The sequence below is a fragment of the Symphalangus syndactylus genome, chromosome 1, assembly GCF_028878055.3.
Source record: "Symphalangus syndactylus isolate Jambi chromosome 1, NHGRI_mSymSyn1-v2.1_pri, whole genome shotgun sequence".
Taxonomy (NCBI): Eukaryota; Metazoa; Chordata; class Mammalia; order Primates; family Hylobatidae; genus Symphalangus; species Symphalangus syndactylus.
Window position 1 is genome coordinate 88,610,431 of NC_072423.2, and position 24,137 is coordinate 88,634,567.

Consider the following 24,137-nt stretch of genomic DNA (forward strand, 5'->3'; position numbering starts at 1 on the left):
ACACAAAATTCCAAATGGGATGTCCCTCACTCAGGTTATGACTGACACTGTAATACAGGAGGCACCACCAGAATGAGCATCTTATATGACTCTACTGTTGTGACCTCAGAAGACTGTAAAATGCCAATTATGAGGCATATATTTTGTGTAGCTTTCTTTTTTCTAATGTCTTTTCCTTTGATGTGATAATATTAACTTCATAGAATAAATTCGGAGTGTCTCCTCCTCCTCTCCTTTGTGAACGATTTTGTAAATAATTAGAATTGGTTTCATTAAATATTTAATAAAATTCACCAGTGTAACTATCTAGGCCTGAGCTTTACTTGCTGGGTAGGGTTTGAATATGCTTTTAATTATTTTACTTCTTACAGAACTACTTATATTTTCTAATTCTTCTTGGGTCATTTTTGGTAATTTATGTCTTTCTGTTTTTAAGAAAATTCATCTAATTGTGTGAACTGTTGGCAAACAGTTGTCCATTATATTTCTCTATAATAAATGTAATTTCTGTAAAGTTGATGGTGATGCCTCCTCTTCCATAATTCATTCTGACAATGTGTGTCTTCTGTCTTATACTTGCTTGGTCAATCCAACTAAAGTTTGTCAATTGTGTTGATCATTTCAAAGAACCAACTTTTCGGTTTTTTTTAATATTATTTTCCTGTTTTTCATGTCTTCTGTTTCAACTAGAATCCTAATTATTTCCATATTTCTGCTTACTTTGGATTTGCTCTTCTTTTTCTACTTTTTGAGGGAGGGAGCTTAGGTTATTGATTTGAGACCTTTTTTTTTCCTCCATACAGAGTCTTGCTGTGTCACCCAGGCAGGAGTGCAGTGACGTGATCTCGGCTCGCTGCAACCTCTGACTCCCCGGTTCAAGTGATTCTCCTGCCTCAGCCTCCCGAGTAGCTGCGATTACAAGCTCCTGCCACCACACCCGGCTAATTTTTGTATTTTTAGTAGAGAGGGGGTTTCACCATGTTGGCCAGGCTGGTCTCGAACTCCTGACCTCGTGATCCGCCTGCCTCAGTCTCCCAAAGTGCTGGAATTACAGGCACGAGCCACTGCACCTAGCCCAAGACCATTTTTATTTTCAGTATAGCCAACTTATAGCTTTAAAATGATACATTTCCACCTAGGTCCTACTTTAGCTGTGCCCCAAAAATTTAGGGTTTTTTTTTAAATTTAGTTCAAAATATTTTCTAATTTCCGTTGTGATTTCCTTACCCATGGTTAATGGAAATATGAGTAATTTAAATTCCACTTATTTGAGAATTTTTCAAATTCATTTTGGCTATTGATTTCTAATTTAATTCTGTTTTGTTCAGAGAACGTATTTTATATTATTTGAATATTTTAAAATTGATTGAGTCTGTCTTGTTTTAAAATCTGGTATATTATCTGTATTCATTTTCTTATGCTATATGATAAATAAATTACTTGGTAGCTTAATGTGATACAAATTTATTATTTCACAGTTTTCCTGGGTCTGGAGCTGAACGTGATGTGAATAGGGTCTCTGCTCATAATCTCACATGGCATAAATCATATGATTTCACTGGCCATAGATGTAATATCATCTTGGGCATAGGGTCATCTTTCAAGCTCATTTGAGGCATTTGCAGCACTCAGTCCTTTGCAATTCTGGGAGAATGCATCTCCAATGTCTTGTCTATCAGCTGATGCCTCTGAAGGTCACCCACCAGTCCCTGTCACATAGCCTTTCCCACAATGTGGCAACTGCCCCTTTGTGGCCAGCAAGAGAATATCTCTACTGCTTCTCTGACTTCCTCTGCCTCTGACCTCTAGACCCAGATATAAAGGGCTCATGTGATTAGTTCAGGCTGCCCAGATAATCTTCCTTTGATTAACCCAAAGTCAACTTATAAGTAACCATAACGATATCTTCAAAAGTCCCTTTGCCATATGGAATAACATAATGCTGGAAGTGTTATTTCATGATATTCACAGTTTTCATTCAAATTTTGGGAGGAAATGACTCAAAGGGAGGGTGAGAATCATTAGTAGTTATCTTAAAATTCTCCCTACGGCATGGTCTATGCTGAAAAGTTTGGCACACTTGAAAAGTTTGGGTGTTCTGCAGTTGGTGGGTAGAGTGACACACAGCAGATATTTCAGTTAAGTTGATAGAGCTATACAAGTCTTTTATTTCCTTCTTGATTCTCTGTCTAGTTTTTCTATGAATAAATAAGAATAGAGTATTAAAATTCAACTATTATTGACATTTTAAAAAATTCTTTCAATTCAATCATTTTTAAAAATTCTTTCAATTCTATTATTTTTTGCTTTATATATTTTGGGACTCTGCTGTTATGTTGCATTAATTTACAACTGTATCGTTCTGCTGCATCGACCATTTTTAAATGTCCCTCTTTGGCCTGTAATGTCAACACTTTGGGAGCCTGAGGCAGGCAGATCACCTGAGGCCAGGAGTTTGAGACCAGCCTGGCTAACATGGTGAAACCTCGTCTCTACTAAAAATACAAAAAATAGCCAGGCTGGTGGTGCATACCCGTAATCCCAGCTACTTGGGAGGCTGAGGCACCGGAATCACTGGAACCTGGGAGGCAGAGGTTGCAATGAGCTGAGATCACGCCACTGCACTCCAACCTGGGCAACAGAATGAGCATCTGTCTCAAGAAATTAATAATAGTAAAATAAAATGAAAACTTTAAAAATCTTTCACTTTTCTTTTTCTCTAGTAATATTTCTTACCTTAAAGTATATCTTCTTTGATGTAAATACAGTTATCTCAGCTCTCTTATGGTTTGTATGGTAAATATTCCTTGCAAATGTATATAATTGTCAGGTTCCAACCCGGGCCAGGGCCGAAGGGAACTGGTGGATGGGTTGGCAGGTAGCTGAAAGAACACTTGAGGGACCATAGGCAGTTGAGACATGGCTTTAATCTTCCTCCTCTAACTTCTTAATAGTCTCAGTTATCTCTGTATGCCCAACTGGCAAATGGTATTGGCAGGTGGAAGTAACCTGTTGGGGTCGTGGCAGGAGCTGAGGCCAGTGATGCCTATGTCCGCGCAGCACCAGCTTAACAGCACATGCTCCGTGTCTGAATTCTCCAGCTGTGCTTTGTAAAGCCAAGCCATGTAAAATATCCACCCCCAGAATGTATTCAGGTATGAGAGGGACATACGCAGTGTATGAGCGTGGAGCCAAGCGGCTGATGCCAAGGTGCAAAGATTCAAGTTTCACTTTCACTGACCAGCCCCATAGCTGTCTATCTATGCAGCCTTGCCCAGAAATTTATGTGGGTTCCCACAGACAAGTCTACAATCTGCACTGGTGTCTACCAGTGCCAGCACCCACTGTACATTGGTGGGGGACCAGTGGATTGCCAATTCCACATGTGCCCTCTGGTCATCCGGTGTCCCCCCCAGACAGGCATCTCAGTCAGTTTCCTAATTAAACACAAAAGGCTTTATACCACCGGGTGTGGTGGCTCACGCCTGTAATCCCAGCACTTTGGGAGGCCGAGGCAGGCAGATCATGAGGCCAGGAGATCGAGACCATCCTGGCTAACGTGGTGAAACCCCGTCTCTACTAAAAATACAAAAAAATTAGCCGGGCGTGGTGGTGGGCACCTGTAGTCCCAGCTACTCAGAAGACTGAGGCAGGAGAATGGCATGAACCCAGGAGGCGGAGCTTGCAGTGAGCCGAGATCGCACCACTGCACTCCAGCCTGGGTGACAGAGCGAGACTCCGTCTCAAAAAAAAAAAAAAAAAAAAAAAGACTTTATACTTCCACCCATCTGCAAGTAGTCCTTGAGCTGGAGTGTCTGGGTGGGACACTCAGTCCCTGCAGGATGCATCATCCTTCTCCCTCTTAGGCATTTTCCAGAATTGCTGCTCCTGGGACAAGTGCCTCCACAAAGTTAACAGTACTTCATGGAGTTGCTTATCAATTTTCTTTCACGCAACCCCAGCCAAAATCAAATCAATCTACACCTGTTGCAGGTCACCCACTGAGGACGCATTTTGTCCCAAGAGGTGGCCCCCTGGAGAAGGGAAACTTTCCCCTTTTTTATGGCACAGACTCTCTGGTCTCGCCTACAGCCCTCTGCTTCCCTGAGGGCAGCCATGGAAGTAGTCACCTTATGCATGCAGCACCCCACATACAGAGTGAGGACAGTGGCCAGGGAACCAAAGGCACTCAGGGGCACAGAGCCCAACACAAGGTCTCTCATGTGGGAGGTAAAGCATTCACCATCTGGCCCTTGGGAAGTCAGATGGAACAGCCTGCCACACACCCATCTCCCGAATTACTTGCACTAAATCTAGATATGACTGCCATTTACTCACAGTTTCTGGTATTTCTTTGGCATCTTTCCATACCGTTCAAATGGCCACCATCAGCCGTTCAATTAGGGTGTGGTCACCTTGCCCTGTGCTAACCACCTGCTCACCTGCAATCACTGACAGAGGGAGGAATGAGTCATAATGGAAGCCAACTTTTCCATTTCAGAGGCAGAGCAGACGATGCTGTTGGCTCCCTCATCCCAAAGATGAGGCATCCAGGCAGGTAGGGGTTCCCCTGAGTGCTGCTGACACTGTTTATCTAATTCCCACAACATAATTGGGGTATAGGCACCATATGACATCTGCTCTGTCATGGTAGGGGGTCCCCAAGCCCAACCCTGGGGCCCCAATGGCTGTTCTTGCTCTATTTTCTGATGGACCACTGGGCAAACCCGCAACCGATGTTCTTCTTCCTCAGTATCAGACTGAGCAGGAGTCTCTGACTGGGATGGTGGGCCCAAGCCCACACTAATGGCGGCCTCTAATTCTCCTTCCAAGCTGTATATCTGGGCCTCCAGGTGTTCTGTTTGTGCGTGGAGGTCCCCTACCTTCACTGCATCCTGCAGGGACTGAGTGTGCACTTACCGTAGTACAGTCAAAAATGCCCATTGAACTATGCCAGCAAAGGCATTGTCCTTTCATTGCTCTGTGCTTACAGGTACTTCAGTGCCTTCTCCATGCTCACAGGAGATCTGTCTACCACCGCCCATGTTTCCACCAAGGCCCATCCTGGCAGCACAGCTGCCACCAGGTACCACAACCCATGCTAGGGCCACGTGGCTGACCTGGGATCATTGAGGCCAAGGGCTCACTCATCTGGGGATCCTACTGACTATGCCAATTGACAGGTTCCAACCTGAGCTGGGTTCTGAGGGGAGCTGGTGGACAGGTGGTGGGTAGCTGAAAGAACACTTGGATTGTAGGCAGTTGGGACATGGCTTTATTCTCTCTCCTGTCCTACAGAGTCAGCAGTGCAGTTGTATTACTCATAGACATAGTGGCTCAAAGCCAGGTATGAGGTCACACAAACAGGTTATATTAAATTGGTTACATGATGCATGGGGTTGTGCACCTGCGCTCCAAACCCGCTGCGTCATACCATACTGGATGTCTACCTTGGCCTACTCCTGACTGAAGCACAGCCACTTTCCTTACAATAATAAATAGTTTTTGAAAAATGCATAGTTTCCCCTCACTGATGACATGTGGAGACACTGTAAAGGACAAAGGTAGCAAGTGTGATTTCCTATGGTCAAGTTAGCTATCTCCAGTGAATTCCAGATACCTTGGTTTGCCTTTTGCTATTTCTCTTGGGAGGAAAGTTGTTCCTCATTATCACCATAAGGTGTCAGTAGAGTCAATTGCGCAGAAATTGGGAAAGGCCAATAATTCTAAAATCTTTCTCCTGCAAAGGGAAGAGAAAATATGTTTCCTACACAGTCTATTTAGAGCATTCTACAACTTTCTTTCTCTCTTTTTTTTCCTGTCTTTCTTTTTTTTCCCCCCAAGGTCTTGCTCTGTCCACCAGGCTAGAGTGCAATGGCCAGATCATGGCTTAATGAGCCTTAACCTCTCAGTTTCAGGTGATTTTCCTGCCTCAGCCTCTTGAGTAGCTGGGACTACAGGCATGTGTCACCACACTTGGCTAATTTTTTTTTTTTTTTGTAGAGATAGGGTTTGGTCATGGTCCCCAGGCTCGTCTCGAACTCCTGGACTCAAGTAATCTGCCCACCTCAACCGCCCAAAGTGTTGGGGTTACAGGCAAGAGCCACTGTGCCTGGTCCAGACTTTCTTGAAGAAATGAAAGATTTCATGAGTATAATCAGGTTCCAAATCCCAGCAATGTATTGGGGTTGAAGTTAATTTTAGACATAGAGGATGGAAGTGAAAGGGGAAGGAAAGTTGGACTACGGAAGTGAAAGCAAAGGGAAGTAAACACACAATAAAACTCAAGTTCACTGAGCATCTTTCATGTGTCAGCTATAATGGTAACTGCTTTACAAAGGTTATCTCAATACATCTTCTATCTCAAGGTAGGCATCATTCTCACTTGACTTGGGCTGAAGGGGCATTGCTACTTGAAAGAAAAGATATCAGTGGATGACATGGCAGTGAGGTTGAGCCTAGGATAAAAAGTGGTTTTGAGTGTTGCCTAAAGGGCTGGATGCCTTCTCTGATAAACAAGTCAAAGCTGAAGAGAGACCTGGGGGGAACTTTGAAGACCAGAAGCTTGACTGGGTAATCAGTAAGACTTCTGGTATCCAGAGTGCTGTGGTGGTGGTGAAGACATGGTGGCAGCGGGTGAGGAACAAAGCTGGAGTGTGAGTACAGTAGATGAATACACCAATTGCGGACTCTGGGTCGTAGTCCTCTCCTGTGGCTGAAGGTGGCACCATGTGATTGATATGGGGGAGGTGGCTTTTCAAAGGAAGGACTCTCTCTCTTTCACACATACACATACATACATACACACACACACACACACACACACACCTGTTTATCCCCTACATTCTTTTAGGCAGAAGAAGGTATGCTTTATTCTGTGTTCAAATAGTAGTGCGCTGTATACATCCCTAATTTCACTGTCATCTCTGTTTCTCTTATTTGACATAGTGTCTGGTATCCAATAAGTGTCTACAAAAGTTGAATGTCCACAGTAGGTAAATAAATAAAAGAAGTGGTGTGTGTCAGTGGGGGATGCAATAGGCAGAGAGAAGACACAATGAACGAGAGTTTGAAGATAAAGCTAAAATCAAAGAATCTGACAGTCCGGTTTCAGACTGGAAAAAAACAGCAGAAAAGCTGAGTATCAGGATATCTGATACAGTGGGTATGACCCCTGCTACAGTGGGTAAAAGCAAGAGAAACATGACCAGTTCTTTCAACGAAATGGAGCTCATGTAAAATTAAAATACTTTCCTACGTGTGTGTGTGTGTGCACACATGCTGAGACTTAACATTTATACAAAAACAATTGGTCTTTCTTGCAATAAGAAGATAAGTATGAACTGGTCATTGCTTCATAACAAATAACTATTCCTGGTTAGCTTTTGTTTGCTCATTTGTTTTGTTTGAATTTTTGATGGGGAGAAAATGGAGTTCAAATTTGGGTTTATGTCTGTCATTGTTGACTTATTCTGTGTTTAAAGGAAAAAACAACAAAATGAGTGTTAAAACAAAATATGCACTCAAAGATTTTATTTTGAAGCCAGCTACTTTCATATACCCTGAGACTTCATCATATGGGGCTTGCCTTTATGCACTAATGAGTTAAAATACATAGGATAAAACACTAGCACTTGTATAAAAGAGTCTGAGCACCACAACAAATCAGTTAACTCCTGTTGACAATTAAGGGGTACAATAAAAAGTTGTGTCCTTTGCTTCACTGTGATCCATTGAATGATCATTCTGCCTAGTTTTCTGGGAAACATTTTCTAGGAAATGTTTCTGGGAATGATCATTCTGCCTAGTTTTCTGGAAATTCAGACTATTTGGCTAGTCTAGTAAATGGTAATTTACAGCCCTGTGCTTTTGCTGAAGTCAATGTCAGGCAAATCAAGAGATCCCCAATGAACATATATCTTAAATGACAGTGAAATAATGTTTTTTTTTAATGTTCATTACTTTAAAAGCTTACATTTAGGAAACTCAAGCTTTGCTTTTTTATAATGGTTAACTTTTCCATATTATCATAAGAATCAACTTTCTGATTAATATTTCTCCCTTTTTTCTTAAGAAGTCAATAGTTCTTCATATCCAGGGTCATGAGTCATCTTTGAGGACATGCCAGAATTATTGATGTAACTGTGAGGCAGGAAAAGTACACTCTAGAAGAAACAAAGTATGTTAGGTCTTCAGACTTCAATCCGGTTCAAAATAGATGTACATATGCCATTTGTCCAACTGTATACATAGAATTCTTAGCTAATCCAAGATAAGTAGAGCGTATTATCAGGTTCTTCAAATAATTGCAATTTATCACCCTAGTATTCATTCTACACTCTATAATACAATTTTGGATAAATCAAGGCTTTTTAATTCAGTTAAATAAAGCCATAAGTCCATAGGGGTGGTATCCCATGGAATTTGATTCAACAATACATTTTTAATATATCTTTTAAAAGTCAAAAGAATTTTAAGATCACCAGGGGCAAAAGCAGAGCATAAGACATTCACTGGACCCAGTTACGTGTGTAAATGCCCTTTACCAAGTCAATACTATTAAAGAGACTAGTGGTTGTGGCAGAAATTGTTTCTGCTTAAAAGGGAGGCAAACCAGGTTCTAGTGTCCTCAGCACAGGCACAAACTCATAGCATAATGCCAGGCCAGTCATTTAACTTCCCAGAGTCTCATTCCCTTCATTGACAAAATGGGAAGATTGAACCAGTTGATTTCTCATTTTAACTATTTTCATATCCAGTGAATTTTCAGCTTGTCAGCTACTCAATTGCCATCTGCTTTTCTTCTCGGTCTTCCATCACCATGAAAATGCCCTCCCATGTGTATCTCATGACTGGCTGGTTGTTCCTTCTACCACTCTTGGTGACATACTCAACACAGTGCAGAGATAAGATACACTAGGCAAGATTAAGCAAAGCCGGCCAGCACACTCACCCCAGGGAAGTCAGAGTAAGCCTGTTTCCACCGCAGCACAGCAGTGAGCACAGCTAGGCAGAATTCCAGCAGAGTGCAAATCAGCATCAGAGAGAGAGTTCCCTGAAAGTCAAGAAATAAAATATCGGTGTTGCTTAGGTCAGCTGAAGCCTTCATGCCTAGTTGAGAGGTGACCATAGAGATGAAGACCACCTCACCCATTAGAGAATGAAGAAAGGACACCATCAGGAAGATAAAACTGCTCCTCCCACACCTCACAATTGTCTTAATTCAACCCCTTAACTCATTTCCTTGAGAGGAGAAAGGGAGATGAATAGTAACTAAATCAACTAATCTACTTCATACACTTATTTCTTTTTTTTTTTTTTTTTTTTTTGAGACGGAGTCTCGCTCTGTCACCCAGGCTGGAGTGCAGTGGCGCATCTTGGCTCACTGCAAGCTCCGCCTCCCGGGTTCACGCCATTCTCCTGCCTCAGCCTCTCCAAGTAGCTGGGACTACAGGCGCCCGCCACCACGCCCGGCTAATTTTTTTGTATTTTTAGTAGAGACAGGGTTTCATCATGGTCTCGATCTCCTGAACTTATTTCTTACTTCTTTGAGACATCGATAATTCTGATGACATTGTTCACCCAGTAAGAAAGCAGAGTGGCGTAACAACTCCCAGGACTGAGAATCAGCAGCTCCGTTCCAGTCTCACCTTTACTGCTGAGTAGCTGTGTAAGCCTGGACAAGTCTCTCTCTTTCTCTAGCTCCTGTTTCCTTATGTATCAAACATGTATACTAACATTTCATTCTCAGAGATTTGTAAGGATCAAGGAGGTTTTGACTGTGCAAGTCCTTTGTAAAATTTAGTATTGACATCCCTGTCTATGTATCTGAACCCCTTTGCATTTCTTCTTGATTTTTGTTGTTGTTTCTTTGTTGTTTTTTATGTTTTTTCTTTTTTTTTTCTTTTTTTTTGGGGGGGATGACTGTAAGGCTTAGAAAAAAACAGTGAAGGCAGTAAACTGTCAGAGTTGCTAATCACCAACACCAACACCAGCTCACAAGGATGAGTTCTACCATTTCTGTCCTGAGACATTCTTTGTGCAGAATTGGCCATCTGATAATAAAGGGAGATAATTTGATCACATGAAATTTTGGTTTGTGGTATTTACACACAGTTAAAGAGAAGATATAACTTTTTCCATTACCTAGAAATTGTTCCAGCAAGCAAACTCGACAGAATCTCTCTTACTTCCAGTGTAAAATCGTCCCATCATGAACTTATACTTTATCACTACCAAATTTCTCTGAAATTTCCCTTCAGAATTTTTCCCAAGGTGGAACTGGCTGTGCCAGGTGTTAATCTGTGCCAATTATTGTCAGCCTCATTTACTTGTACTTTTTCTCATTACACCTTTACCTTGGGAGCAAGGCCCTCTTTATAATGAGTGCTATACAAACATGACTTTGACCAGACCTTTCTATCTGTCCATCCTCCAGCTGAGTTCTTGGCTTATCTTGTTTTTGATTGCGGGACAACAGATATTCTGCAATCTCTTTATTCTTTTTTTTTTTTTTTTTTTTTTTTGAGACGGAGTCTTGCTCTATCACCCAGGCTGGGGTGCAGTGGCGTGATCTCAGCTCACTGCAACCTCCGCCGCCTCCCAGGCTCAAGCAATTCTCCGCCTCAGCCTCCCAAGTAGCTGGGATTACAGCTGCCTGCCACCACGCCCGGCTAGTTTTTGTACTTTTAGTAAAGACGGGGTTTCACCGTCATGGCCAGGCTCATCTTGAACACCTGACCTCGTGATCCATGCCCCACGGCCTCCCAAAGTGCTGGTATTACAGGCGTGAGCCACTGAGCCCAGCCGTCTCTTTACTCTTATGTTGCCTGTTTTTCTCTGTGTGTTGCTGACCATGCACATGCCCCTTAATCTTTCAACTTCAGACATATTATTTCTGTTAGCCAAACTTCATTGTTTTTCTTCTTCCAAAGAGATAGAATTCTCCTGCAATCTTCTCAGTTACGCTCTCCATCTCCCTGTATTTCTTATCTCCTGATTTAATATATCATACTTCTTTCAGCTATAACAAAAAGCAACAATAATGTTGCATTCTCACCTGATCAGTATTACTCATTATTGTGATCATTAGAAGAAGAAGCCCTTATCTTCTAACCCCATATTTCCTATTCTTTTTTTCTTAGTACTGAATCTGATGTCTTCTCAAACCAAATTAACTCCTTACCACGCACACATACTAAGTTTCCTTGTTGGCCTATTCTGATCTCCTGGGTCTTTCTGCTCTGTTTCCATTCTTAATTCACCACCCCATGTACCAAGATTCTCATTTTGATAAACTCATAATTTATGCCTCCAAAATTGGATTAGTTTGATAATTAAGAACCTCTACAAACAATGTTTTAGTTTTTCATCATCAACCTTATTTAACATTTTCAATTCCACTCTATTAGTATCTAATCCCCTTAATCTCATCCATGTAGTCCCCTTTGTTTTACATAATCCTGGCTTTCCCCCAGATGCCCAAACCAGAAACCAATAGAGAGATTTTCAAAAGAAGGAATAACAAGAAATCAAGGCTTTCGAATACCTCATAAGATTAGAACATCCCATCTAAAAATACTTACAGCCAGACTGGCTTTGGCTGTATAGCAGTCCGTGGTATAAAGTGAATCATGATAATAGTAAGAAACATAACTTCTGGTTGGTATATTATTTTTGTCCAACTCACACTGCAGTGAGGCAGGATTTAAGGCGGCCAGTTTGACAGACAGGATAATGAAACCCACCAGGGCAGACAGAGCACTCAGAATGCTTCCAACCAGGCTGCTATGCACCTGAAAGAGAAATGCTGGGTAAGGATCATTGCTAATAACTCATGAATCTCTTATATGTCTTTGCCATTAAATTGTAAGTTATTCCCTTATCTGTCCCCTCCTCTCCAGTGTCCAGCAAAAATCTCTCAATCTCCAGGGTAAATCTTGGCTGAATGAATGACCATGTGAACTGGTTCACCTTAAGCAGGAACTCAGTGGTGTGGTAGAGAATGTTACTCTCCTAAATTCTTTTCCCAGGACAGATAGCAGGGCTTTCATGAGGCTTTACCTGCAACATTACCAAGAGAGCGTGACCCAGAGCAAAGGTGGCAATGTACCAGATGCAGTTTCTCTCTTACTCAACTCAAAAACCCCTGGTGGAAGCATCAGCCACACGGAAAAGGTAGATCACGTATTAGCATGGTGCAAAAGTAATTGCAGTTTTTGCCGTAAAACCACAATTATGTTTGCACCAACTAACAGCTCACTCTTGTGTGCCCATTGCCTCTCTCAAAAGCACACCTCTCAAAAATGAGTGAGGGGATGGTTCTGAGTCTCAGGCAGGCCCTAGAACCTGGGCAGGCATATGATTGGCCACACTGAGCGCAGTATGGGGTGGCTGTGGGCAGAGGTCTAGGTGCGGGCCCAATGATGGTGTAATGTGTGGGAGGCAGCGGGAGGGACAAGAAAAAGGTCTGGACTGGAGGTCAGAATATTGAGGTCACAGTACTAGACTTGCCTTGGCTTATTCCCTTGGGTAATCAGTTCCTTGGTTTTATGTCCCACTCTAGTTCTCATTTCTACATTTATGAAGTGAAGGAAATAAATAAACTGACCTCAGAAGTGACTTCCTTTACTCCAACTCACGCAGAAAAGAGAATTGAGCTCAGAGCATTCTGAAAGCTATTGTTACAGATAGGTAGGCTACAGGGCACACCCCACAGCCGTACAGTAGAGTGTTATTTAATCCCATATGGGCACTTCTTTTAGGAACTCACCAGTTGATGGTCTGGGACCCCAGTTTCCCAACATAATGACTGAAGTGTATACTCCTGGGCCTCCTACTAGCCAGTAGTAGTCTTGATGCCTAGAGTCTGTATTTCTTAGAATAAGCTAGATTTGTCTTGAGATGGCACTCTTCTTCAATCTCAAAAAGGGCTGGTACAAAGTGTGACAAGAGTAGAACTCACTAAAGCCTCGATGTTTCTGGTGAGTCTGAGCCCACCCCGAGACCACATCCTGCATCCTTGAGCTTCCTGCATGTTCACTGTGGGATTGTTCTCTGGAGTAAGAGGCCCACATATTTCCTTCTAAAAGTTTGAAAGCACTACCCTTGTGCCAGGCTACTCAGTATGGTTGCCAATAGCCACATGGACTATCTATATTTAAAGTAAAATTAAGAGAAATTTTTATTCAGTTGCACTATCTATATTTCACACCATTGATGGCCACATGTGACTGCCATATTGTACAGTACAGCTGTAGTGCATTTCCATCATCACAGAAAGTTACATTTCACTTCTATCATCATAGAAAGTTACATTTCATTTCCATCATCATAGAAAGTTAAACAGCACAGATCTAGTTAGTAGTTCGGAGTCTAACTGAGGGTTCCAAATAATAATCTCTAAATACTGATGAGAAAAAGAATTGGCATTTTTCTGGGCGCTCTTTCTCACTTCCTTAGTCAGAGCTTCCAAATTGAGTTTCGGTGCAATTGCATGGTATGACATTCTCTCACATAATCTCCAACATCAACCCCTTGAGGGATAATGGATTCAGTGAAGACTTAATGAAACTTTAAAGACAAGAGAAGATTCTCCCTATAATCCAGCCTTTATCTCCCTGCCACTTCCAACTCTAGTTTTTGCTGGAATAAGGGATAAAGACTGGTAAAGCTTTGTTTTTTTTTGTTGTTGTTGGTTTGTTTTTTTCTTAGCCAATACAAATGACTAAGGACAACGTTTTAGGGTGCAAGAATTTATACTCAAACAAAATAAAAGTATTATGCTTCCGGTGAGATAGATGAAAGGATACAGTCAGCCAGCACTACCCAAAACTACTGAAGTCCTCAAGGAAAAGGAAAATCTGAGAAAGTCTAAAGGAGCCTGAGGACACATCAGGCCTAATGTCTGTAGTATACTGCAGTAGCCTCTGTGTCTACTTCGGATACCTCACATGAACAACACTTTGACTCATTTTTTTTCAAGGGTTGTTTTAACACCTGGGCTTAAAGAATGGACCCCAACCAATAGACCTCTTTATAACACTGTCAGCTTCCTTGCCACTGAAAACCTGAATTTGAAGGCCAATTATCACCAAAAGGACATCATAAACAGGCACAATTTCTCTGTCATAGATTCTTCGGCATGGGCAGAGGGAATATTATAATCCCCTGAATGCAGACTTTGATGTAAGGTACAATAATTGGAGAAATGTGCTCTGAACAAGGATACAGAGGATCCAGGCCTGGCTCCTAATTCTAACGACTAACTGCTCTGGAACTGAGTTTTCAGCATTTCAAAGTAGAAAGACTAGCCTTAACGAGTTCTGTCTAAGTTTTATTTTGATCCATTGGGTTGTGGGTTATAGTTCTCATACTCACCAAAAGCTTGGTTAACCTTTTCTCTGTGGCAATTGATAGAGAGCCAGAGATGATAAACTAAGATAAAAGAGAAAATGGTCAGGTCCATGTACAGAGTAACTGCGACATCACTATCACAATATTTATAGACAACTCTCATGGAAAATCCCTGAGAAACCAGTGATGAGTGAGGTAAGTTCCATTTAAAGACATAGATTTGTCCCTTTGTCCATATAACATTCAGATAGCGTCAGAAAAAAAAGATAGCAGAAATATATCCTAATAAACAAAAAAATATCCCACTAAACAAAAAAAGACCTTAAAAGCCAGGAAAGAATTTTTGTTTTTTTAATAAAATGAGACAGTTTTGGTGTAAGATGTTCTCTAGAGAATGACGTGAAAGCAATGGTTAAAAAAAAAGTAGTAATTTTACAGAGGAGAAACCTGGAAAATACTACCCCAACCACATGATTAAGGTTAATTGTGTCAGTGACATTATGTTGGTAGCATGACTCTTGATATGACTTGATGAAAATGGTGCTTTACCTCATCATCATCACCCAAAAATTCATCACCATACCCTAAACATCAAAAAAAAAAATCAGACACACCCAAATTTAGGAACATTCTACAAAAATCTCAGCCAGCACTACCCAAAAACTCTCAAAGTTCTCAAGGAAAAGGAAAATCTGAGACAGCCTAGAGGACACTGAGGAGACATCATGACTAAATGTAATGTAGTGTAATGTAGTAGCTTGGCATGGATCCTGGAACAGAAAAAGGTCATTTGGGGAAAACCGATGAAATCCAAATCCAAGTATAACTTTAGTTAATAAGACAAGAAAAATGGACAAGATACACAAAAAGTGGACTTCTTGGTGCATCGAATACAGAAATGTAAGAAAAACAAATAGCTACTGAATTGCAGGAAATTGAAGGAAAAAATATCTATGAAAGGGAAACTTAACTATGAGAAAGTCTCCATCTAAGAGAAAGAAGTTCTCTGAGGAAAGGACTACCAAGTCCTTTTGAAACTCCAGACTTGCAGCTATTTCAGAGGAATTTCCTGTCAATCACTGGGCATAGATATCTGCTCAGCCTTACCCAGCAATCAGTCAATGCAGTAAAAGTATTTTCAAAATGCTCAGAGATGTAAGTTCTCCTTCCTCCATGATCCGCACAAGCATGGGGAGATCACAGTGTGGTTTCTCTGTGAGTGTGTGACGTCTTCCATTTATGCTCTCTTTTTTTTTGTATAAAATGTTTCTTCCCAACTTTATCCTAATTCACGGATTTTTTTTTTTTTTTTGCCTAAACCTGGAGAGAAGTCACTAGCTTCATCATAGCTCAAGATGATAACGTGAAAAATAAGATGATCTTCAAAAGAAATGTTTATTTGAGTCTGATATGAAATTGATCTAAAATCAGGCAACCCCTGCCATCCTACCCAACTCAATCCTCCCTGAACTACACACACAGGAGAACAAGCTTCATCGTTGGCTCCTTGCTCCTGGCAGATCAAACATAGCAGGGTGGCAGGTGGAAAGTCTAAGCTATTGGCATCTTCCTCCCCTCTTTTCCCCATCCTGCCCTCCTCAGAAACTGTACTCACAAAAAAGGGTCCTATGAATGGGTAAGCAGAGTTCAACAGCGTAGAAGTCACTTGGGTAAAATTTGGAGAGAAGGAAGCAGATGCCAAAATGATCCCCAAGCTCAGCACCATCATGCCACATAAGATCTGGATAGTCTGTGGGAAGAGAAAGGGAGATTGAGGATGAAAACCAGCATTTGTAAAGACAGGGCCTTTTTGCCGCTCCCATGACAATAATGCACTGTCGCCTTCTGCAAGATCCTAATGAGGATACAAACCCTGTGGAAACTCTGGAGTGAGAAATATGAAAAGACATCCTGGAGGATGTGCAGCTCTGCCACAGAAGCCACAGTCTCGGGTGTCTGGCAGGTGCTCGGGAAGGCTTCTGCATTTCTGCCTCACAGGCCCTGGTCTGCTCATGACACTTGCTTCCAGCTCACAGCAAGTGCTGAGATTTGCTTTCCCAGCTCTCAGGACCTCTAAGTCCATGACTAGTTAACTGTCTTTCTACCTCTCTGACAACAGGGGCATCTGAAAGCCCCCACATTCTCTGCAGTATTTGCATTGCAGAAGTCCCTCTCCTCATCTCCCAGACTCCACTGGACATGGAGTTTGCCCCTCTGGTCACCTTGGAAACTGCAGTTCACAACCCTATAGCTGAAGTTCTGGAAGCTCTTTTATTTTTAACTTGTTTTAAGTTCAAGGGTACAAGTGCATGTCTGTTACATAGGTAAACTTGTGTCATGGGGGTTTGCCGTACAGATTATTTCATCACCCAGGTATTAAGCCTAGTATTCATTAGTTATTTTTCCTGATCCTCTCCCTCCTCCCACCCTCCACCCTCTGAAAGGCCCCAGTGTGCATTGTTCCCTTCTACATGTCCATGTGTTCTCATCACTTAGAGGCCACCACCCTTAGCAAACTAACACAGGGACAGAAACCAAATACTGCATGTTCTCATGTATAACTGGAGCTCTGTCTTAGGAGGTAGTTTTCCCTCCTGGACGTCCACCTCAGAGATTCACAGCTCTATTATCATTTACCAAGAAGTTTTCTAGACCTTATGTCACATGAGCCTCATAGAAACCCATGTGATTGTACATGAGGCAAGGAAACCAGTCCCACCAGGTCCTGAAATCCAGTCAAACAGAGTGCCTCACCTCAGATCACGTAAGTGCAGAGGCAAGTCTAGAAACCAAAACTCTGTGTTTCCCTCCCAATCCAGGATAGATCCCTTATTTCTCTCCTCCCTTCATGCAATACAGCTTCTTTAATAAATTCTGGGTGAGAGGAGAAACAGACAAACAAGAGGTGAATATCATTTCCATTCTCAAAAAGGTAAGGAGAAAAGAGGGAAAGGAGGTGTATATTTCCTCTAATTTGCAGTGAGGTAAAAATTCTTTGTAAAAAGCCAGTGTGGATTATTAAGCATGCAATTGTGAAATATATACACATACACACAATATGTAATTATTTACCACCATTACTTTTGTAAAAGAAAATATAGAGAAGCACTGTATTGTAAAAATACAAAGACAATAATAGAAAATCAATTCCTCATATTCAGAATAAGGGAAAATATATTTTTAAGACAACCTCTTGTGGAAAAGTTCTGGGACAGTTTTCTCCAAGTGGCTTTTACCCCGAAGTCCCTCCAGCAAAACTTTAGGGTCTCCACACTCATGACAGGTGTCCAGTCCCAAGACATACATCATCTCTTGGCACTTCCCCCAACCCCTCTCCAACACGTTCTGAGTTAGATTTACCCCAATAACTTTGACTTCTGCGTGTAGATGTTTCTTCAGGCTATCCTGCCCCTGGTTGGTGGGTTCGGGTTTCTCTGCTTGGGAGAAGTTGATGACATTTGATGGGAGCATTATGATGGTCTCGCTGGGAACAGGTTGTGATGTCATGATGGTGTTGCCAACTATGGAAGAAAAAATAGATTTAGCTTTTAAAAAGTACAGAGCTCCCAGGTTCTGGCTCCAAAAACAGTAACTCAGTCTTTGCCAATTAGTCCAGGCTTGGCCTGTCCATTAGAGAAAGAAACTGATAGTATGGAGCAGTGAAAACCACACAACTTTGGTTTCATGAGGATTTTTCCGTAATGTTTGACACAGTCCATTATAGATAATAAACACATCACAGGGTGGCAGCAGCATGAATCTTGAGAGGTTCCAATGTCCAGAGGCAAATGGTCACATGAAGTTTGCAATATGCAACAACCTCCCTTTCCCCTAGTCCTACTGACAACAACTGTATTGCCATACATTTGATGAATTTTCAGACTAATAAATGAACTCTGCTTACTTATTTCTTGTCTAATAATACTATTTATTAGCACTCATCTTAGATATGTTTATCACATTTTACTAGACATGTTCTTAATTTTTATCCTGCAGTGCTTTTAATCCTTAGAATAGCTCTGCATGTTAGTAAGTTAGTAAAAACATGTAATAAATAAGAAAATGCAAAATAAAGTTTAAGTTATGAATGCAAATAATATACATATTGCATATATGTGTGGCCCAGAGTTAATGCTGAAGAAATATTTGCAGTTACCCTTATTGTTCACCCTGGTTCGCGCAGCTGGGAAGCCGTAAAACCAGTCTTGGATCTCAGCTTTCCTGGATTCTGAAGCCTTTGCATAAATCTCTAGATCATTCTACCTCTTCCTAATTTCCCACCTGGCAATGCCAGCCTGTGTCTGAGTTTACTCAGGCTGGAGAAGCAGCTGCATGCAGTGCTATGAGAACGAGTCTTGGAGTCATAACACATAGGCTCTCGTCCTTGGTCCTCCCCACTTTTTAACATAAAGACCAAGTAGGCTGTGGTATTTGTTGCTAAGCTCAGCTTGGACCCCTTTTCACTGCACCATTCTCAGCCCACAGACTGCCCAGTTTACAAATGGTCTAAACACATTTGAAGAGACAACAGCTCTGCTCCCATTAATTACACAACCTTAGGTAAGCGACTCACTGAGTTTATGCAATTAGAATACAGCAGAAACAGAGTTAAACACAGATACTCCTTCCATTTGCCCACTCTATTTCCAAAAGGCCCTAGTGTCTCTTAAATGCTGTCAAGGAGTTTCAAGTTCAATTACTCCTCTATGGAGGTCATGGCAAGAGAATGGTGAGATGAGAAAAGTCTTTCAGCATTACCTACCTGTGCCCGTTGGTTCCAGCTGAGTCCTCAGAAGCTCCCAAGAGGTTTTAACTCTGGTTTCTCAGTCCCATCAATGGTTTCTACTTACCTTCATCTTCTAAAAGTCATCAGCCCTTCCTTATTCCAGTGTTTAGAGCTATACAGGATGTGATACTTACAGATTGTAGATTTGTGAAATGTTTCTGCACTTCCTTTTCTGTAAACTTCTAGCAACTTCAGAAAAAACCATGAAAAGAACCAGCTAATAATTGTGAGAGTTCAGGAGTCATGGAGCCTTATGTGTGAATTGCCACTTCGAGACATACAAGTTCCCTGTTATTAGGCAAGTCTGTTCTTGGAGCTTCAGTTTTCTAATCTGTTAAATAGAGGAGCAATAGCAACACTGGAGAATTGTCATAAAGATGAGCAAAAATATTTATAAAAAGCCTGTGCTGCTTTGGAGCTTTCAATAACATGTAACTAATAACAGTAATAGTGCTAGTAATCATAATATAGAGAAAGAACAATATTCCATTGTATGTAACTAACCATAATAATAATAATAGCAATAATTACTATACTGCTTTAAAGGAACATTCATTAATATATAGCTAATAATAGTCATATAGAACATAAAAAACTTTTAAAAAATTGTTTTTTATATATATAGTTTGTTTGTTTTGTTTTATCTTGTTTTTCTAATTCCCCAAGTCTTGGCAGGCTGAAAGCAACCTTTCAATACTGATTGCCCATCTGCTGCCTACCCTCAAGTCATCTTCCTCCTCTGGCTGCTCTCTTTCTCTAACAACAGATCTTTGCCCTCCAGAAAGGTTAGGCCCCTCTAGGGAAGTATTGAAATATTGAAACAGAGAAGGAACAAACAGGAAAGATTCAGCAAGACCTAAATGAACTCAGTAAACTCATATGCAGGCTGGTTTTGTGAGGACAGAAGCACTGTGCCCCTTCAAAACCTTGGGTGGCATTCTTTGGAAGCTGACTTCAATGTATCAGGCAAGGAAACCAGAGCCAGTCAGGGCAATGGTAAAGCCCCACCCTGCAAGCTTCCTTCCTCCTTTCCTTGGGGGAGCTTCCAGAATGAACCGAGAAACACAACCTGAATCATCATCGTCACCTCAGAGGGCCATGGATTCTGCACTTAATTCCACACATTAACTCTCCTGTTGAAGAAAGGAGTTAAGAAGCACCATTTAGGAGGCTAGATTAGTTCTCAGCTCGTGAATGACACAGACATTACGAAATGTAATTGGCTTGTCTTAAGTTCTAACAATAAATCTAAGAGGAGGAATGGACTCACCCAGAAAGCCTGGGGAGAGGGGCAGCATCACCACCAACCTCACTCACCCAAGCTTCTGGTGCCCCTTCCTCTTTTGCAGAGTGCCATCTGTGTTTCCAGTGGGTGCCCTGCATCTTTGTCACCCTCATGGCATCTGTGAAAGCGTGGAATGCTGCTCTCCTCCTGAGCTTTGATTAAAAAGGAGCCCGGTCTCTTTGGTCTCTTCAGGAGCAATCACACCCCCTTTCCCTTCAGGGGAAAGTGCTAATAAGCCAGGTAAAGTTGCCTACCTAAGCAAAGACTCCCTCTCTAGTGCGTTCTCCTCTCTGTACTATTTAATTTAAAATCATTTCTGAGTTTTAAGGATTATGTGAGACAACATATGTAAGGTGCTTAGCACAGAACCCTTCAGAATGATGGCCTAAAAGTGGTCTGTTGACTGTCTTCCCCACCCCCCAATACTCCCCCCTCCTTTTTTTCCATTTTGGCTTTAGTAAGCTTCAAACAAGACTCTTTTCTCTTGTCTTTCAGCTAACACTCATTCAGCCTTTTACATTCCCAGTTTCTTCCAGAGTCTGAATTCTACCAACCTAACTAGAAGGGAGAAGACTGATATATCAATAACACATTCTGATTAATGATCTGGGACAGGTTTCTCAAATAACCTACTAATGCCACTTTGGACTGGGTAATTCTTTGTAGTAGGTGGCTATCCTGCACACCGTAGGATGTTTAGTAGGCTCCCTGGCCTATGCCAGCACAATCCCACCCTATGTGTAACAACCAGAAACAGTATCTGATATTGTCAAATGTCTCCTGATGGAGGGAGAACAAAATCCCCTCACATTCATGTTGAGAACTACTGACCTAGGAACAAAAGGGTTTTTGTGTGTTCTGTGTAAAGGCAGGTGTGCTAGAAACAAAACAATATTTTCTTTAAATCAGTTTCTCAACTTTTATTTTTAAAATTTTAAATTGTGGTACAAAACACATATAATTCATTTTTTAACCACTTTTTAGTGTACAGACCACTAGTATTAATTTTGTTCACATTGTTGTGTAACAGACCTCTAGAACTTTTTCATCTTGCAAAACTGAAACTCTATACCCATTGAAAAACTACCCCCGTCCTTCCTATTCCTAGCCCCTGGTAACCACCATCCTACTTTCTGTTCCATGTTTGCTCTGTCTCTAAGGGAGGAGACCACCCCTCATATTGTCTTATGCCCAGTTTTTGCCTCCAAAGAAAGAAGAAGTAAAAACTAAAAGGCAGAAATAAAATCTACAGGCAGACAGCCCTGTGCTGCACCTTTGGCCTGGTTAAAGATCGACCCCTGACTTAACCGTTTATGTTATCCATAGATTCCAGACGTTGTATGGAAAAGCACTGTGAAAATCCTTGTCCTGTTCTATTCTGTTCTGATTACTGGTGCATGCGGCCCCCAGTCACGTAACCCTGCTTGCTCAATCGATCACAAGCCTCTCACAGGGACCCCCTTAGAGTTGTAAGCCCTTAAAAGGGACAGGAATTGCTCACTTGGGGAGCTCGGTTTTTAGAGATGTGAGTCTTGCCGAAGCTCCCAGCCGAATAAAACCCTTCCTTCTTTAACTCAGTGTCTGAGGGGTTTTGTCTGCGGCTCGTCCTGCTACATTTCTTGGTTCCCTGACAAGGAAGTGAGGTGATTAATGGACAGTCGAGGCAGCCCCTTAGGTAGCTTAGGCCTGCCCTGTGGAGCATCCCTGTGGGGGACTCTGGCCAGCTTGAGTGACACAGATCCAGAGAGCACTCCCAGGTAGGCAATTGCCCTGGTGGAACGCCTCATCAGACCAGTGCACAGCAGGCCCCTGCAGAGGATCAATGCAGTGGCTGAACACTGTGAAGGAACTGGCACTTGGAGTCCAGACATCTGAAACTTGGTAAGACTGGTCTTTGGAACTTGCCCACTCCATTTGAGTGGAAGCGTGGCCTGATCACCCACAGTGTGCCTGTACTAGCACTTTGGTTTTTGTTTTTGACTTGACTTGGATTGCTTGATACTTTGGTTTTGGTTTTGACCTGGCTTGGATTTCTTGATACTCTGATTTTGGTTTTGATTCTGGTTTGGTGTAAACTGTAAAAGTGTGTGTGTGCTGTTTTTACCCATTCTTTGTTTTGTGGTGTGAGCGTGGTGTTTTGTCTTGAGGAAGCATGGGTCAGGCACAAAGTAAGCCCACCCCACTGGGAACTATGTTGAAAAATTTCAAGAAAGGATTTAAGGCAGATTACGGTGTTACTATGACACCAGGAAAACTTAGAACTTTGTGTGAAATAGACTGGCCAGTATTAGAGGTGGGTTGGCCATCAGAAGGAAGCCTGGACATGTCCCTTGTTTCAAAGGTATGGCACAAGGTAACTTGTAAGCCAGGGCACCTAGACCAGTTCCCGTATATAGACACTTGGTTACAGCTGGTTTTAGACCGCACCCTCCACCCCTCCCACCCACTCACAGTGGTTGAGAGAACAGCAGCATAAGTGGCTGGCAGAGGCAAGGAAAGACCAGCAGAGAGAGAGAGAGAGGAAGAGACAGAGAGGAAGAGACAGAGAGACAAAGAGGGAGTCAAGGAGAGAGAGAGAGAAAGAGAGAGAGAGGCAGAGAGAGAGAGAAAGAGACAGAGGCAAAAGGAAAGTCAAAGAGAAAGAGACAGAAAGTCAAAGAGAGAAAGAAAGAGATATACTAGCAGTTAAGAAAAAAACAGTGTATCCTATTCCTTTAAAAGCCACGGTAAATTTAAAAGCTATAATTGATAATTGAAGGTCTTCTCTGTGACCCTACAACACTCCAATACCACTTTGTTGTAAGTGTAAACAAGGGCGTAGCCCAAAAGCACTGAGGCCACTGAGAACCTGTAGCTTTCCTATCAAAAATCCTTAACCTAGTAATCTATAGATGGCCCAAATGCATTCACTCTGTAGCAGCAACTGCTTTGCTAACAGAAGAAGGTAGAAAAATAACTTTTAGAGGAAACCTCATTGTGAGCACACCTCACCAATTCAGAAGTATCCTAAGGGAAAAAAAAAAAGATGATTTAACATTAACCACTGAAAATTCCCTTAACCCAGCAGGTTTCCTAACAGAGGATCTAAGTCTTAATTACCATACAAAAGTCCGACCAGACCTAGGAGGAACTCCCTTCAGGACAGGACGATAGATGGTTCCTCCCGGGTAATGGAAGGAAAAAAAAAAAAGCCATCTATACCAATTCTAAGTTAATTTGGACTAAACAAGGTCTTACTAATAGCAAAGGATAATTGAAATCCCAAACTTACAAGGTTTTCAACAAAAGTAAAATTTGCTAAAAGTTAACAGTATAACATGTATTATAGTAACTTCTAATCTTGTGGCCTTAGACAGTCTAGTCCACAGGTCCACAGACATAAAGGAAGCTTGCTTTGGAAAAGAATGGTTATCTCCAAAAAAAAAAAAAAAAAAAAAGCAGAAAAAGGGGGGGGGCAGAATTTATGTAAAAAGAATGTTATATGGTAAATTTTTGTCCTGAAATAAATTAACTGGTTGTTTAAAGAAAGAAATGTTTGTAATAAGTCAGAAAGTTGAGTCATGTCGAAGAATTGTCTGCAAAAGTCATGAAAAAGAAAAAGAAGTTATAAAAAAGAATTTATGCAAGAAATGTTGTATAATTTAAAAGTAACTAGGCCTCCTGAAAGTAAAACTACTGAAAAAACAGTTTACGTGCAAGATGTATAAGAAA

The 24,137-nt window shown here is 41.6% G+C and overlaps 1 protein-coding gene across 7 annotated transcripts in view; it reads right to left on the bottom strand.

Annotated features, from left to right (window-relative positions):
• Window positions 1–19,336, bottom strand: part of LOC129480143 (membrane-spanning 4-domains subfamily A member 6A) — a 32,950-nt gene extending 13,614 nt beyond the window's left edge. For 2 of the 7 annotated variants that reach the window (XR_010118630.1, XM_063630653.1), the window contains exons 1-6: window positions 19,118–19,261; window positions 17,716–17,876; window positions 15,971–16,105; window positions 14,380–14,436; window positions 11,690–11,795; window positions 8,954–9,055 (exon numbers count right to left, since the gene is read on the bottom strand). Coding sequence is in view for 6 of the 7 variants with exons in the window: in XM_063630653.1 (XP_063486723.1) it covers window positions 8,964–9,055; window positions 11,690–11,795; window positions 14,380–14,436; window positions 15,971–16,105; window positions 17,716–17,862 (537 nt within the window). In the remaining variant the exon portion in view is untranslated. The other 5 variants (XM_063630514.1, XM_063630580.1, XM_063630679.1 and 2 more) reach the window with 4 other exon arrangements.
• Window positions 19,337–24,137: the final 4,801 nt, after the last annotated feature.